Below are 18,355 nucleotides of genomic sequence, written 5' to 3' on the forward strand. Positions count from 1 at the left end.
TCCAACTTGTGTTACGGTGTTATAACACACTTCAGTTTATACTGATTAACAGTTGTCTCATATTCACAGTAAAAACTGATCTAGCCATGTATATCGGGTACCTCAACACATTGTTTAATGTTGTTTTGACAGTTTGTAAAAAGTAGCAATACTCTTTGCTGTTTTAAATAGGTGCACTAAAATTATCAATTAGATATGTCTATGTTAATTTCCTTTCTTTTAGCCAGTACCAGCCGCGGTAAGCTTTACCATCGATCGAGCACAATGATAATCAAACTGAATGCAATGTTATTGGTCAAGAAATTGGAGACGAATTTCTGCTACGTGTGTCAATATTAATAAACCTGTAGTCAGTCCGTCTGTGAGCAATAATTAATTTTAAATATTTAACTATTCTTTTAAGTAATGAACCAGTGACAGCATAGTTTTCTTCCCTTTTTCTTCTTTGTATCTTCATAATTAACAAAAGAACAAAATATTTAACTGACTGACTGACTGACTGACAGACTGACGACGGAATGACTGACTGACTGACTGACTGACTGACTGACTGACTGACTGACTGACTGACTGACTGACTGACTGACTGACTGACTGACTGACTGACTGACTGACTGACTGACTGACTGACTGACTGACTGACTTGGATGATTATTAAACTAGTAAAAGTAACTGAAGAACGTTTGCCATTATTACATCACAGAACACCAAGTGTGAACCTATCCACGTAAAATTAAGGCTTAACTCAGTTAACATAGGTCACAATCAATCATCCATAACTTAGTATTCACACACAAACTTGTGCATTTCTTCGCAATCTTTGTCGACCAATGTTCCATAAATTCCACCACGTATCACAGCACAATGCCTTGGTACTATCCAATGTTGTCCTGTGGTTGGATGTCCCGCTTCCTATTTAAAGAAGGTGGCATTCCTCGAACCTACCTGCCATACTCATAAGGCGGTAAAGAAGGTGGCAAAATTTGAAATTCATGAACAGTTAAGCTCTTCTACAATATTAAAAACAAAATAGATCTAAGTATCGTAATACTTGTAAATTAAAAGACGCAATTTTCGAGTATGCAGCATATATTGGTAAAGCTTTGCCACAAAGTAGTTTAATTACAATTACATTATTGCCAAAGCGATAACTTGGTCAAAGTGTTCTGTATATTTGCCTAACGTGGTTGGAGTGATGTTTTTAACTCGAAATAACCTACCCTAACATACCACCGTACTACGCAATGTCATAACTATATGATTGTAGTTTCATGTAACACTGCTTCATAGTCTCGTAAAATAATATAACAAATGTCTAGATATCACAAAATAAAAGCAAAGAAAATTAATCATTTACCATCATCTTGGCTATATTTAAGTCCATGCCATGCGTACTCAGCAAATAGTGTAGTACTCTGATATGTAATTTCCGAGTTTTCTGAAAGGCTTTCGATATACGCTAAATGCGCTGGTGCAGATATGGAATTACAAATTGTAGCGGCTTGTTCCCACGATGTTTTGACAACACTCAGACAGTATTTATCACTGATAAACGACGTTTGGCATACTATTGTTGAAAACAAACATTGAGAGGAACAAGAAAAAAGAAACATTCATTAAAAAAAGGTATTAGAAGGAGCCACCGCAGACGAGAAATGATATTGTAATTGGTACTTACTTTCCCTGTAATGTTCTTTTCTAAAAGAACATTGCGAATGTGCAGTCTTTGTGTAGGGAACGACCGCAGAAATAGAAATATAGGTGAAGTCATAAACCCTTTTACCTATTTACATAGCAGCCCCTTAAAAGGATCGACATGCCTAGTCAAAGCAGTGAGTTTGATCCTTTGTTCACATTCCAATTTTCTTTTATATTTTCCTTGTTTTTCTTAGTCTCTGTCCGTTCTTTCGACCTCCTTCCCCAACTAATTTCCATATTGATATATTTTGATAGTTTCAATCCAATTAACATGTCTTTGAGAAGAGCAAAAATATAAACTAGGTGCACAAAATTTATCTATCGTTAGATTCAACTAAGCCTTCTCGATTTATATAACTCCATGGTGGGAACCAGCGACCTAGTCCGCTCACATCAATCGTTGCGGTAAGCGGAGACGGCTTGTTCAAAGGCTTGGGAAGTAGCTCGTGGGTCGCGTGGGACCCGAGATGAAAGGACCAAGCCGCCACAGGCTAACAACCGTTGCCTGAGGGTTTCTAAACATTGCTGGTTCTGTCGGAGTTTCTCACCGACTAGCGGGTCGGTCCTCTTTCATCGAACGTTACGGCAGACGGGGCGGTTTGTTCAAAGGCTTGGGAAATAGGTCGCAGCTGCGCCCGAGGGACCCGAAATGAAAGGATCGAGCCGATACAGGCTGACAACCTTCGTTAGGATTTGTAAACAATGCTGGTTCTGCCGAGTCTTCTCAGGAGTCTGTCGTGGGAATATTGTCACGTGACGGGAACAACCCGGGGGGGGGGCCCTGTTACAAAACAGGAAAGAACGCGCTCCGAAGGAGAGGAGACGCATCGAGTAACCGAAGTAGAGGAGACTTGGAGAAGAATAAAAGGAGAGTGGATTAAGGGTGTCTGGCGACAGCTATTGTGGCAGGAGACGGCGGTCTGAGCGATAACTATTGGTAAGTATGTGCTCCACTTGTTTAGCGTTAGCGCAAACACTGTGTATACGGAGGACCGGTTGACCAATGGTTTATCGTTGGCGCATACAGTTTTTCTATCTGATTTTTGTAAGGAAGCTGTGCCGCATTTGTTAAGCGTTATCGCATGCACTGTGTGTACGGAGGGCCGGGCAGCCATTGGTTTTCGGTTGGTGCATATATCTTTTCTATTGGATTTTCGTAAGGAAGCTGTGCCCAATCTGTTTAGCTTTAGCGCACACACTGTGTATACTGAGGACCGGTTGACCAATGGTTTATCGTTGGCGCATACAGTTTTTCTATCTGATTTTTGTAAGGAAGCTGTGCCGCATTTGTTAAGCGTTATCGCATGCACTGTGTGTACGGAGGGCCGGGCAGCCATTGGTTTTCGGTTGGTGCATATATCTTTTCTATTGGATTTTCGTAAGGAAGCTGTGCCCAATCTGTTTAGCTTTAGCGCACACACTGTGTATACTGAGGAGCAAACGGTCATTAGTTTATCTTTGGCGCATATTTTTTTCTATTCGATTTTTGTAGGGAAGCTGTGCCTATTTGTTTAGCCTTAGCGTACACACTGCATGTACGGATGACCGGACGTCCATTGGTTTATCGTTGGGGCATACAGTTTTTCTGCTTATTTCGTCGGGAAGCTGTACCCCATTTGTTTTACGGAGGACCGGACGGCCATTTTGGTTTATAGTTGGCGCTTATAGTTTTTCTAACTGTGGATTTTCATAGGGAAGGTTTGCCACATTTGTTTAGCGTTAGCACACGCACTGTGTATCCGAAGGACCGGATATGTACCAAGTGACGTAAGGTGTAGACCTCAGATGTATTGACCGTTCGGGAACCTTGATGTCCAAAGGACCACGGAGTTTTGATTTATTATCATACTTACATCTGGGACTGTAAATGCCTTATATTTTGTGTGTTGATTCTAATTGAAATGTACATTGGATTGATTCTAATTCCTACCAGAGAATTGAGTAATTATAGAAAAGAAAACGCTGAACACTGTGTTTGCCTATTGTTTCGTTTGTGTTGTCTCTGCGCGCCATAACTATTTCTAATTTGATTCCCTGCCCGTGGTCCATCCTGGTTTAATCCATCGCAGGCAGTGGCGTTACAATAGTAAAATGTTCGGAACATAAATGTTGAAAGTCATTCCTTTTCAATTGTGAAATGTCAGCTGTCCCGGTGGTAGCTCTCTGCTCAGTTAAAGAGTTCATCTAGTCAAAGGCTGATTACATCAGTCATGCATAATAGCATCAATAGCCTAAACTGCGCAACAAACCATTCCCTACTTTTTTCCGTCATTGAGTGGCCAAACCCCGCAGTTGTAGCAACAGGGGACTGGCCACATTTAATCAGGCGTATGTATTGACTATTCTCACGGCGTATTCACATCAGGAGACGTATGTTTCATTCGCATCTGATATATGGTCTCTGAAACAATTATGGTTCAAATCAAATCATTAGTGAATTGCCTAATTTTAGCAAGTCGTTGAGAGAAGGAAATAAGTTGGAAGACATGTAAAATAATTAATGAACTTCATTACCTGAAAACATTTTCTTATCTCTTGAACTTGAAGATATTTTTATATAAATGTCTCCGTCCTATATTCTCATACCTTCAATCTCTCTACAGAAGTATATCATTAGTTAGCCAGAATAGTTAACGTTTTATTTCCACAATAAAATAACATTATTTTAACCCTAGGTTTGTCTGATATGATCTTCTCATGTGTGTACTATTATATGAAGCAGTGTTCAGAAAACTTTCCTCCTTCAGGAAAGAAGGAGCAGTAATCAACAACCAATTTGTGAAAAGGGGAGTGAATTTCAACATCAATTTGATTGATATGGTATATATTTCCAAGAAATGAGGAAACTAGAGATCATAGGTATTTAACGTACTTAAAGTTTCAACACTGTGAGATTGTGCTGACATATGTGATTCAAAGCAGGATGGCAACGTCATATGAGTAGGTAACCACTAGTACTCGAGGTAGTTGCGCCACTTGCTGATTTCGTTGAAAAACTGCTCGAGTTAAGTGTATTGCTTGTTGACAATGTTGAGGAGTTTATGACAGCGCCGTAAGGTACATATTCGGTATTTCGGTAATTATTAACAGAGATATTCACTTCGGATATGCATAATGCCAGTTAATTGCAAAGAATGTGATACCGTCTTGAGTAGAAGATATTAGACGTAACAACGGGCAAGGATGAACCCGTTAACGTCATCGATGAGTTTGACAGTATATTAGTATTGTTAGTAGCAACATTATTTGTCGTTGCAGGAGGTTCGATGTCTTTAGTGAAATCATCCTTATGAGATGTGTTGTCACTTCTACTGATTTGGTGCCTCGGTGTAATAAGCGTGCGGTCATTAGAAGTAACGGTAGTGGCTACAGTAGGCAGTCGAGTGGGATATCCATCGCTTGAGCTAGTTCCCTGAACCTGTGACGGTCCTGGTTCTGAAATTTACAAAGCACAGTAATATGCATATAAAACACTAAAACAGATCATATGATTATATAATAAGTTCAGATAAATTTGACGACACATTTGTTACTGTTTTCTAGAAATTAAGACTGTACACATGTATGCTTACGTAATGCTTGACTGCTTACTGCTCATAGACGGTTCTCCGGGGCGGTCAACATATTGAGATTCCCCACTAGTCACGACCCTCTCGAAGCTTGGCTCCACTAAGTTTTTTTGCACAGAAAGCATTGAACAGGACATTCCACACCCATTTTTTTAATGAAATGACTACATTCGGACTATTTTATTTTGTTTTCTGATCATTTGCTGATTTGTCTTCAATGTTGCTGGAACAATGCATCGTGCAGGCTAACACGTAGTATTCTGTAATATTCCACTTTGGTATCTGAATGACTTTACTGACGTTACTAAGTTTTGCTTCATGCAATCTTTTTTACACATATTTAAAATAGAAGTAATACTGCTTGGTATGATAAATTCCAAATCCTCACAACTGATTCCACAAGGGGTATGAACATTAATGGAGGGGTAGGAGACTGAATTTAAAACAAAATTCCCAACCGAACGCTCCCAGATCCTCCTTGTATAGTTACTCTGACATTCTTAGTATATATTGATGTGATGGACATGTAATGCATCGATAGAAATAGTTATCTCTTGTTTTCAAATATTTCAAACTAAGTACATTATGCGTCACGAGAAATAAATCTGTAGTTGCAGGTCAAATATCCGGACATAGTACAGTAGCCTACTGTAAGTAACATATGATTTCTTTAAGTAGAAAAGAGGAAATGTTACAAACGTTGGAAGAAGAAACAGTCTCTTTTTGTTTCATTATATTCATAGGAAGCGAAAGTGCCTTTAATGATCAAAATGGCAACTTTTTGTGGTGGCTCAAATAATGATTTCTTGTTTTCTTTGTATTTATCCAGGTAATGATAAATGATATATGATGTGTTCGTGGAGTCAACGTTTTCAGAAGTTTTTCTTACCATCTTCCTCCGTTTTACTCATTAGAAATTGCGATCCATCCAGACACCATTTTGTCGTGGTTGCGTCCGTGGTTCCAGTGCTATGACCTCCTGGAATTATGACGTTACAGTTGGACGGATGTGAGTCGATAACCCAATGTGCATTCCCCTTGACAGTCCACCCGACTTATCGCACGGCAAACTTTAACATCTTAAAATCAATGATTAAGGAAAGAGTCGACAGTTACTTTGCGTTTTATATTGAAGAGTACACTTAATATAACTGTGAACTAAGGTTGGCGTTAATATATTTTTATAATATATTTCAATCCTCAATGTTACCAAACTTCCTCAAAGGGCCACCCCTCCACTTAGACCACTGCACTGGGAGACATATATTTTTACAAGTAAGTCTGATGGGGAAGGACTGAGTCTTATTCAGTGTTCTATCTCACTCCCTTGATTAACCAAATAGAATCGTGGTGAAGGCTAGGATAAGTAACGCAGGGTTTTATTAAAACAGCAGTTTCAGTCGGTGTAAAATAGCTGCCAATCTGACCAAGATATATTATACTTTAACAAAATTGAATACATGTCTATGATCTAACTTTTACTTATTACGATTTTATTAACCGTTTATTGAAGGACAGATATTAATGGCGTTGTATATTCAATGTGGTACCCGTATTGTTGAGTCTGTTTTAGGTACATAACTTTGGCTCTAAGTCTAAGTTTCTTGTTTCTCTTACAATTTTGGTAAATTTAAGTACTTTATTGCCTGGTAACCTGACTGTACTTTGCATCAAAAGTTGCTACGACTAGAGTATAACACAGGGCGGATCAACGAATTTAAGAACGGAGGGGTATGGCCCTGAGGAGTTAGGCCGACTCCAATGTAGAGAAACATTAATATTTCAGAAGTGAAATGGTCCATTCTAAGGCATATATAGGCTAGAAATTAGGTCGACGAACATTTCTCTGAAAGTGAGTACTTTTTTTATTAGCATGGTTTAGAAAGGGAGGGGTGAGGTGTACACCCCACACACAGTTACGCGCAAAAATCAAACAAAAAAGATATTAATGTGATATCTATCAGTCATTCAGATTTGCTTGATTGTGACTGATCTGATGCTAATAACAAAGACTCGCAAAGTCACTAGTAAAGACAAAAGTACGCATAACAAAAACAAAATAGAAAAATAAGTAATATATGCATTCAATATGTGGGGCGCAAAAGTTCATGCAATGTATTAAACACAAGAAAGACAGAATAACTAATACGGATCAGTAGGAAAGTTGTCGTCACTTAAATCTATTACAAAGTTTACTCCGAGTTATCGGATTTTGCGTGAATACTAAAAACTGTAAAGTAAAAATATATGATCTAAAGCGGTGACTGAAGATGTTCTCCAAAACTAGATACTATAAAGGCAATGGTATAACTCAGGAATACTTTACCATATCCGCAAGAAATCCTCAAATTGTTTACGAACAGCATCATCCAACACAGTAAGACCGTCTTATTCATCTTCTCATTTCGCTAGTGTTGGCCTGTTGGGCTAAAACGTCTACGGCGGTTAAATTGGTAAAAAAACTGGTAACACTTCTGAATGTACTTCTGAATGTGTATTTGAAATTATTTCTATCGTTAATTAAAAATGGTAATGCGTGACCATGTTTACGACTGTCGATGTACGACGAAAAATTATTTTGCATAGAAAATGTACACAATAGAAACAATGGCGAAAGGATCGTGCAATGTCCAATTGTTCCTGACTGTACTGTATTGCTAATTTGAAATCTGTCATCCGTACCAATCTAAAAGAAAAAAAAACTCTTATTAATTTCTAGACTTGAAAAGAATTAATATCATAGTAACAAAATTGTTTTTGACAAAAATGAAGGTTTTTCTTTACTCAATCGATAGTTCACCGTACAAGTTGGAAACAAGACTTTTTTGTTTGATTTTGCATTCTGCTTGCTCTGCTTATACATAATATTCTTTGTGTTTATTAAAACTTGCCTTTAACAGAACCATATTGTAATTTGAGTCACAGTATATTACGGTGGTTGACAAAAAACTACTTTAAAGTATTGATCATTACTATTTATAAAATTCTCTTCTAGAAGTAAAACAAAAAAAAAAAGATTTCTTGCAGATTGCGATCATAAAAGTGCAAACATTATCTCCATCAATTTACTCGATACAGGCATACAAATAATACGTTCAGAAAGTTGCTCAGGATTTGTATTTTGCCACCTAATTTATTTATCTCATTTTCCTTTTGCAAATAAAGTGTGGACAGCAATAGAATATACATCACTTCCATTTCCATCTTGACAAAATCACATTATGCATTATACGTATGGTAATTACGACTTGTATTTATTATTTCACAAAACAACATTCAGTTTAACTTGACAAAATATAGGCTACCGGTATTTTAAGTAGATTCTTGCATTTATATTAAAAAAAAATCTTCTCCGTATAGCGAGAGGTATAAACAATGAACTCTTCATTATGCCATTCAACCATAGATGGCCAATAGGCCATGTGTTACAGTTTAGTGTTCGTCATAACCTCTTTATGACGACAGGTAGACTAAGTAAAGTCAGTTTGTGGTAGTCTCTTTCTTTCCCTGCCCTCTATTCCTAACAATGTTTTCGAAGCACTATTAACAGTCAAATAAGAGAACCTAAGGCTAAAGACAAACTTTGCCAAACCAGTAGCAGGTATCCTACTTGTAACGATGGGATAGTTGTACTCATAAGTAATTTACACAAATTCCAGAAACTATTAAAAAAATGATACATTTTGGAAATAGCAATCGGAGAGTTACAAATGTGAAGCTTCTAAAGAATTTTCACCCACTCTGCGTACAACTCCAATTACAAAAAATAGATTACTCAAAGCTATTTACATATGAATAGAATATCATGTTTCCTTAGAGACATAAGAAGGGATTAGAGCATACAGACACAACGAAAGAATAAGCCACGAGTAAAATTGAACATCTAGATCGTCTAAAACTTTACGTAAACTCTAATACCATCTTAAATGATGTTAGAATGCATTCCGTTCTAAGGAAATATATAAGTTTTACACACAAAAAAATCAAATGTTTCTCTCAAAATTGTGAATATTATTTTACTGGTAATCAATATATGTGTGTTACCTTGTAGGTTATCTATCGATCTATACAAAAGACCACTCTACATGCCTCCTTTTTGTAGTGTGATACCTATTCGAAAGTTCACCAGGGATATATCCAAACTTCCTTAATTGTCCGCATCTGTAGATCTTTAGAAATTGTGCCAGAATTTGTGTCTTTGTTTGTTTTTGTGACCTTTTGACACCAACTAACTTGGCATTTACACTATAAAAGAGTTAGCCAAATATGTTACATGATATTGGGTACGATCTATTCAACTTAAATTCGTTATCGTTTAACCTCAAAAACCAGAAAAATTGCAAAAGTTAACACAATTGCACAACCAACCCCACAAGTGATCAGTTGTTAAATTATCAAAATATTCTTTTGTGGGAGAGGGGTGAACCTAAAGGGGTATAGAAATATACTCCAAAAGTTAAAATTTTGTTTTATTATGGTTGATTAATTTTACAGATCATCTCTCAGATCTTTCAGTCTCCTGGTTTGCACATCATACAATCGGACTACTGACAAACTGAGCATTACAAAAAATAGAAAAATAGTAACTACACGTTTCTGAACTACACATACTGCCAATAATGTTAACAGAGGTATTCATTTTTTAATAGCAAAGAGGAAATTAGTAATAAGTTGAATTTAGTTTGAATGTTATAGCCGGGAAACCACATTTTCATAGAATGTTTACAACATTTCTCTATGGATTTATTTATCGATTCAGGAAAGAAAAATGAACGCAGGCAAATGTGGCCACAATGAACCTTATTATCCTACCCCCACATCGACGGGCAGGAACCTATTAAATGTTATGTTCACATATAAAATTATATTTGACGCTGCATTCAAAATTATACCAAAGTCCGTCCACGGCTCGCAGAATGGCACAGTTTTTTAGACTATCCTCACTCGGTTGAAATTCACTCCAATTGAAAAAAGTCCTTTTCCCCACTGCATCATTCACCCAAATCCATGCTCCTGCAAACCACAAAGAATTAAATACCTCGCAATATAAATTATTCATAATCGGTACCTTAAAATAACTCCAAAGAATGCCATTTATTATACATTGATAATATTTGTATCATTACCATTAAAATCATTCCTTGTTGAATCATAATTGCCAAAATTGTCAGTATATGCTTAAGAAAATATGCACGGAGGAAGACAAAAGGATAGCGTTAAGTTTTGAACATCGATTTGGTAATCTCCAGATTCGCAGTTGAGATGGCATTCAATGTGAAATAAAATAATTATAATTATTTTTTGTGCAACTTATCATTAAATATTTTCTAGACACGCGCAGTCTCCTCCAGAAATACGAAAGAGGATAAAGGAAAGGAAAGAGAAAAGTAAACAAGCCTTTATTTCTAAGTTGGCAGAATGGGATATTACTAAGTATAGGCAGGATGGTTGTTTCAACTTAGTGAGCATGCGTCCTCATCACTTTTCAGATGTGTAGGAACATTTAATGTCGTTTAATGTAAGCAAACAAATTATCACTGAAATTCATTTTTAAGGACATTACCTTTAACGTCGAGGTCATTTAAACCGATCCAGTGGGCATGATTAAACCTCGTATCCAGTAAAACTGTGGTCGATAGGAACTCCTGTTCTTCTAAATTATCAATAAGAACAAGATGTGAAGCAGGTGAAAATGATTGACAGGCTGACGCTGCTGCTTCCCATGACAACGCGGCATTACTGAAGCAGTAAGAACTTCCAATCCTTTCAGATAGCTGAAGGCAATCTGTGAACAGAAATGACAATTATTAGAATCAGAGGTTTAACTTGATTGCCTAATCATGCTTTCTTCAGGTTTAAGAGATTACGAGTTAAATTTGTGTATATTTTAAAAGTTTCAAGGCTTTTCGTTCCAGTTCCGTGATTTATATTATTATTTACAATTATATTACAGTAATTGTCTTGGTTAAATTCAAATCGGCAATAATATCAAACATGATAGAAGCGTAGCTTATATGCTCTATAATACTCTATTAAAGAGTAGTTATAATGTAGTGGCATACAGGTTGATTGAAAAAGAAATTGACATAACTAATAACAATAATAATAATACTCGTAATATACCCTACCAAAAGCTGAGAATATGATGTGACAGCAAAATAAAGAAGAAAAGTGAAAATTAAACAAAAACCGTTAAATTCATACAGTTATTGGTATCTAGCGCAAACACGGATATTCTGTTGTCTTGCTCTATTATTGGACTGATGTTTAATTCCAAGAAAGCGATCCACGGCACGTCGGATGCTTCATTCGTAGTCTGTACCATGTCATTGATTATTGTGGTATCATCAATCGAAATTGTGGAACTTTCTCGAGTGCTAGCGTCGCTGATACTGTAGGGGAAGGGATCTGGATCTTTTTCACAAATAAAGTTGTATCGCAGCAAGCAATCTCTTGTCGTCCAAATCGAACCAGAGATCAAATCCATCGTCGCGCAGTCTTCCAAATTATCAGGAATCGTCCCAGTTGCCAGTTCATCTGCTGTGTCGCCCTTTTGTATCCGTATATAAGTGGCAAGCTCATCTCCCCATCGCCAAGAACCTATCGAAAACAATTGGTTTAAGTAAACGAACAAAATGTTATAATTATAATGTTAATTATTTTGACATTTAGTCTACAGTGCCACAAATGGGTGTCTGTCCGATTATGTTTACCACACTTGATACTTCTTTAAATTGCTAAGTTTACTCAGACTAGTATGATATTATTTTTGGTTCTCAGAATTCCAGCAAACGACCACAGTAGCCCGTTAATTTCTTAACTACATATATAATTCTGAATCATTCGGATATGAGTTCATATTGAGTATGTTGCTAGACTGTGCAAGCTATCGTGCAATTTTATCGTCTTTTTAGCTCTGGTATAAAACAGAGAAAACATTTGTACTGGTACATCGCCTCATGTTAGAGCTAACGCCCCTTTATCATGAAGAAAAAGGAAACGTCTCAACAAAGTGATGAAGAACTGAGATAATATGTTGAATAATTGAAATTTGATTTTACTTATATGCTAAAGAATGGTATTTAATTTTCCCCTTTAAAATGAACAAGTGCCACTCGGCTACTCGGTCTGTCGCTAAGAAGTAAAGTATACCGTAACTTGCAAGAGCCTATTCGACGTTGATCTTTGAAAATTCGATATTTACAAGACACCTTAACTTAATAAAATGCAAATCACTGAATCCAAAACGTTTGTTAGGGTTTTACTAATAAGTTATTTAATTTATGAAAATATTAACCCAAAACTGCTTCACAATCGAAGTTACTAGTTTCTCTTAATCTTTTCGATACATACAAAGATCAAATAGGATGGTTTGGACTGATCAATATGATTCCAACCCTGAGAAATACTCAGACAGTTTGGTAAACTTGTGAGAAACTACAAAAAAAATATAACTTAACCGAAGATCTTCAACGGTGAATGTATATTAAGATTATTTCTAAATGGAAAGCAATTGACTTACAATATATCATGCAGAAACAATGCCCTATAATGTTGATAATTACCTTCTGTTTCTCTGTCATTTATCCCATGCCAAAACTCAACGAAAGGCGTCGAAATTCCTGTCACGATGATTGATTCGATAAAAGTTTGCTCTTCCGACGATTCAATGTACATTAAATGAGAGCTAGTTGAGAACGAACGACAGATTTGATCGGCTTCTTCCCATGACTTCAGGAAATCGCTCACGCAATATTCATGACCATTGTAACTCGACCAAGTTTGACATGCTTCCAAAGTAAGAAAAACAAAAACAAAAACACATTTAGTACGTATTTGTACCAAGGAAACTAGATCATGTGACAGTAACCCATAGTTTGTTCACTAATGCTTAGTTACTATACTACCTTAATAAGAGCTTAGTTATGTACTTCATTCATAATGAGGAGCATACGAACATGGCATGAAAGCGACAAAACAGACTGAGGCTCAAAGTAATACCTTTTATCTATTAGATCATTTAAAGTCTGTTCGGGAATTCTTTTGAGGAAGTGTTTATAGTAATTATTTATAAGAAACGATGACTTTCTGAGTGTCTTCAATATTATTATATTTAGTCTAATTAATAAAGCGAAAGAGAGATTATCTTTCATAAGTTAACTGAAGTCATAAGTAACCGCCCCATTCACTTCTAAACTTTACCCAAGAAACGATGAACCCTATTATGCTATGAAACATGAAATATGTATATTATATTTGTTTACTACTCAATAAACTCAGAAATATGGAAAACTCTGTCATTAATTTTACCGTCTCCAAATGTAACGGGAGAAGTTGAAATAGCTGAGCTTGTAAGGAATTGGTTGCCTGTCGTCATATCACTTGATGACGGGGCTTCGCTTGACATTTTATTCGAAGTCCGCTGAAACAGAAAGCTAGTCATTGATGTATGCGGCCATGTGCTGTGTGTAGATGTCTGTGACCAAGTCGTCCTATGTAATGCTGAAACTGGATCCTGGGCCGCACTAAATGTAGATTGTGTTGTATCGTCGAGGTATGTCTGCGAAACAGGCACGGAAGATGACTGTGAAGATGAAAGCTCCTTTCCGCTTTCTGTGTAGGCTGAAAATTAAATTACTGTGTTAATACCACCAAACGTCTGCTTTATCAATAGGATCGTTACCAAGAACATGTCGCATATATTAGATATATTTCAAAAGTTGCAAGATATTGCACCATTTTGCATCTATAAGCACTCTCCATTTTACCAAAATCCTTCAAGGTGAGGGGAACCCATATCCTTCAGACCACACCCATGGACGACATAAAGTATTAGTCCCCCCCCCTCAACCCCCCTACCCTACTTAAAAAATAATAATGGTTGCGCCCTTGATTGTAACACAGAGACATCTCACCTTGGGTTGGTTTTGTTACATGCACGGTAGTACTTAGAAAATCTGCCCTGCTATGAAACGAAGAGACTGAGTTGCTTTTGGAGTATCCGACGGAATTTCCGTTGTTTGTAGATGCTTCACTTGGAATCTCAGTAGAGAATGTAGTGTATTCCGCCGTATCAGTCGTTGTATATGGCTGATAAACAGTGTCTGCTGTAGGCACCGGTTCCGTTAACTGCGACGTCACCATTGGGTAAACATCTGATGGTGTCATTATTCCTATGTTCTCTGTAAAACGTGGAATGAGCAGAACAAAAATTTAGCAAAACGTTTTTTTTTTCTCAGAGCATTTTGCTTTGTTTTTAACAAAAATACATTAAGCAGAACAGCCCTTCACCACATTGATGCGCGAGTTGTGTGAAATCGTTAATAAAGTTAAATCGTGTTGCTGCCTAGTTTTCAAAGTTGCTATAGTATCAAGCTGAAAGATGGTCTTAATTATTCTTACTCTTCAAATGAATTATGCTTATTTACTTTTACCGAATGTGTCATTGAAAACATCTGTAAAATGTAGTTTGAAATTATTCTTACAATTATATAAAGCAACAACATGATTGTGTAATTTACCGCACAGTTGAAATTAACAGGTATTGAAACGAAGCTTGAACACGTCGCACCATAATAAAGTAATATTGTATGAGATGCTACTTTTTGCACATGGCTTACTCTGAGACGCATCAAACTGTTACCTGTACTCGGGTGACGAAGAGTAGTTCCGATGTCTTTCCCTGTTTCACTTAATGCATCTTTAGTAACCATTGACTTAACTGGCTGATCAGAGTAACTGTCTCCCACCGTTAGTGTGAACAATGGTGACGTAGCCCTTGGCGATGTGTCGGTCAATAACATCGGTGTTATGTCTCTCACGTTACCTAACATGTTGAAGTAAAAAATTTTATTCTAAGAGATTATTTTACAGAGAGCCGGCACGTATTAGAACATCTCCAAAACGAAGTTTTAATTCTACTTTGAGTTAGATTAGTCCGCACGATTATTATTGTTGGGGTGATTTTTTTTATATTCTAACTATTTTATGAACCTGCATGAACCTGGTAAGCTCACTGAGAGAAAAGAACATACAGCAACAGGTGCCCTGCATAGCTTTCTTTAAAGACGACGCGCTAAACATAAACCACCATCCTTACAAAGGAACTTTGGATTATGAATGACATACAAATATGTTCATAAGATTAATCTGAATTTTGTATAATTATCTCCTGATATGATATAATCGCATTCTGAAGCATTTAAATTTAAAGTTTCAATATATTGTATGTTTTGTATAGCACGGCATGCTACTGCCAGTGTCACTTTAAACTTTCTACATGTAATTTTAGAGAAAAGGTGGGGGAGGGGGATTCTATAAATAAGAAATTACTTTCTTGAGCACATAATTAGTGGAATAGGTTGAAGTCAAACAAGAACAATACCAGGGTAATGATTGGACATTATCAAGTACCGATACTCAATGTGGCTGATCAGGAGCATAAATGTATATGGTTTGATGTGAAGGCTATTTGGACGTAACTTGCTCCCCATTTTTGAATATATATAGTCAGTATAATGGACGTGGTATTTCTATAGATAATATTGATTTAATAAAATGCTGTGTGACTAGCTTTTGTCCATAAACTTGTTGTATATTACTCACTTTGGTTGGTTTGATTTTTTCCGCATAGAAGCTCGAGCGAAACAGTTTCACCATGTGGTCTCAATGCATTATGACCACCCGGAATGATTGCGTCACAGTTGTCATTATCTGGCTGTATGGTCCATGTTGTTTGTCCCTGAATGTTGATATGACTCACAGCACGACACACGTTTAAACCTTTATATGAGAAGTTTTAGAAAAATAGAACAGAACTTGTCAAATAAACATTTATATTATTTTGTTTCTCTTGACCAATATAATATCAAAGTTATTATGAACTTTACCACAGATTACATTTCTTGTAGGCTATTCGCTATTAACAGAGTACAGTAGAGGAATACATACATCTGACATAACTTAGAGTGAAAATAAATAATATAAAAGAAAAAGATAGATTGAAAAAGAAAACTAAATATATAGCCTATATAAAAAACAGCTTCGTTACCTCTTCCGTTAGCAATAAAGAACATCTGAAATATTACAGCAAATTCCATCCATTGGCAAACCTTTGAAAACTTTCCCATCTTTACAGTACTCCATTCAATGAACAACATTTATCTGTTGCTTTCAACTTAAAAGATATATTCCTCCTATTACAAGAGTGAAGAATCGTTAAGTTCTCAGTCATATTATGTTAATATACTGTTACTGAATTGCCATAGGGAAATATTAATATTCGAACATTTATTGATTTTTCATATTGTAACATATGGCTCATCGATTTTCATTGACACAAACATATTGATTTCGAAGATAATCAATGTATTTTTAATGCCTTTTCGTTTTGTTACTCTTTAAATTAAAGCATTTAATTGCTTTTCATTATTATAATGTCTAGATATTGCATTTCACAAGCTGATTTGATACGCAGGAGTATTGGGAGCCAGGTCTGATCAAGGAGACAATTACGTCACCTTACACATCTCTTCGAACTCTTCATAAATTCAAGGTATTTATCTTTGGGAATAGGAACAATGAATTTTTTTTTTACTTTACAAATGGAAACACATTATCGTCTATCTCATTAGTTCCCGGGCTATCATAGTTACACCGGGTCTGGGATGTAGCCCTCCTGACCCCACACACTTACCCAACTTGTCTGCTCCTACCTGTGAAATTAATACCATTACAAAAACTTACCAGTAAGTGCATCGAACATGTCTATTTCCGAATGTCACAGGTCGGGTAGGCCTAAGTGGGTTAAAGTTACTCTTTTGAGTACTTCATTTTACCCTAACATTTGTTTGAGTAACGAAATTTCTCAAGTCTTAGCCAATGCTTTGTGACATAGAGAATATTGAGTTTGTTCATACTACTTCTGTCTGATTGTGACCATGTATAGTGGAAGGGATTAATTGAAACACAGCCCATTAGGTACAATGTTTATATCAAATCGTTTTAATCAGACACGAGATCTTAAATAATAGACGAATAAACCGTATGTGAGAAAAAGATTTAAAAAAATGTAATTTGAAAGGTATCGAGTTAGTTTCTGTTTATAATGATATCCACCATGTGCCGACCAATCAATCAATCATCAAATATGAATATGCAAAATCAAAAATGTAATAAATAATTTAGTCGTTCAAGAGTAAGCGAATCTAGAGCAGCATTCTGGAAGAAACGAGCGTTTCTGGTGTAATGTTTGAAGACACTTTAGTGTGTTGTGTTTGCAAATATGAGATTAACACTCTTTCACTCTGACCAAGCAATTCGTGTATTTTCTATAAGTAAGTGAAAGGCAATTAATCTAATGGATAGATATATGCAGTGCCAACCGTGTGAATGCTTTTCACATGCGAGCTATTAACCGATGCACCATGTGCAGCCAAAAAAATAATAATAATAATTATGACGACTTAAACATTTAATGGTCTGCGTGTTTCATGATTTTCTGAATCTCGCTTGTTTAAGCAACCTTAGACACTTTGCATAGATCCTGGTGATATTTCGGTAAGTTAAGCAACACAATAACATCTTTTCAGTACGTCATATACCATTCATTACAATTGTCATTTAATGTATTTGGGGATGTTATTGTGTACTTCAATGTATACTTGTCAGCCGATACACAGCAACTACCTTTCATGTCCAACAACCGTGCTTCAATCATTACTACTTTGCGTTCGTAACACGGTAACATGTGTGACAGGTGGCACTGTAACAACTGCAAAGCTGTTAACTTGTTCCCATGGAAGACAAAGAACTGCGCGACTGGAATATAGCAAACTTGCCGAAACAATGCTTATATCACATTAAGGAACATAATATATATAACCTCAGGTCGTCAATTAAGGTCGAAGATCATATTCTCCTAAAGTGTTGCGCCTCGTTGAGAAATGACATAATAGTGTCACAGTACAGACTAAAGCTCTTAAACCTTGAATTATATTGTTTGGCATTTATGGACATAAAACAGAGGAAAACCAATGTAATCCATGTGCGGAATCAGCCTTGTAATGTTCATGCTCCAATAATTAACA

General features: G+C 36.3%; 1 protein-coding gene across 2 annotated transcripts; it reads right to left on the minus strand.

The window, feature by feature from the left end:
• Positions 1-6,216: 6,216 nt before the first annotated feature.
• Positions 6,217-16,852, minus strand: LOC139976848 (uncharacterized). Of its 2 annotated transcripts, XR_011796295.1 has the most exons (10): positions 16,318-16,852; positions 15,873-16,049; positions 14,911-15,093; positions 14,183-14,449; positions 13,578-13,889; positions 12,833-13,057; positions 11,472-11,867; positions 10,831-11,052; positions 7,594-10,280; positions 6,217-6,346 (listed from the first exon to the last, which is right to left on the minus strand). XR_011796295.1 is itself a non-coding variant. In XM_071985679.1 (9 exons), the coding sequence occupies exons 1-9, from the start codon at positions 16,424-16,426 to the stop codon at positions 10,105-10,107; spliced, it is 2,067 nt and encodes a 688-aa protein (XP_071841780.1). In that variant the 5' UTR covers positions 16,427-16,852; the 3' UTR covers positions 7,406-10,104. The 2 variants fall into 2 exon arrangements, 1 of the variants encoding a protein (XP_071841780.1); XM_071985679.1 differs by lacking the exon at positions 6,217-6,346 and having other exon boundaries at positions 7,406-10,280.
• Between the last annotated feature and the right edge of the window lie 1,503 nt (positions 16,853-18,355).

This window comes from Apostichopus japonicus, chromosome 12 (assembly GCF_037975245.1).
Source record: "Apostichopus japonicus isolate 1M-3 chromosome 12, ASM3797524v1, whole genome shotgun sequence".
Taxonomy (NCBI): Eukaryota; Metazoa; Echinodermata; class Holothuroidea; order Aspidochirotida; family Stichopodidae; genus Apostichopus; species Apostichopus japonicus.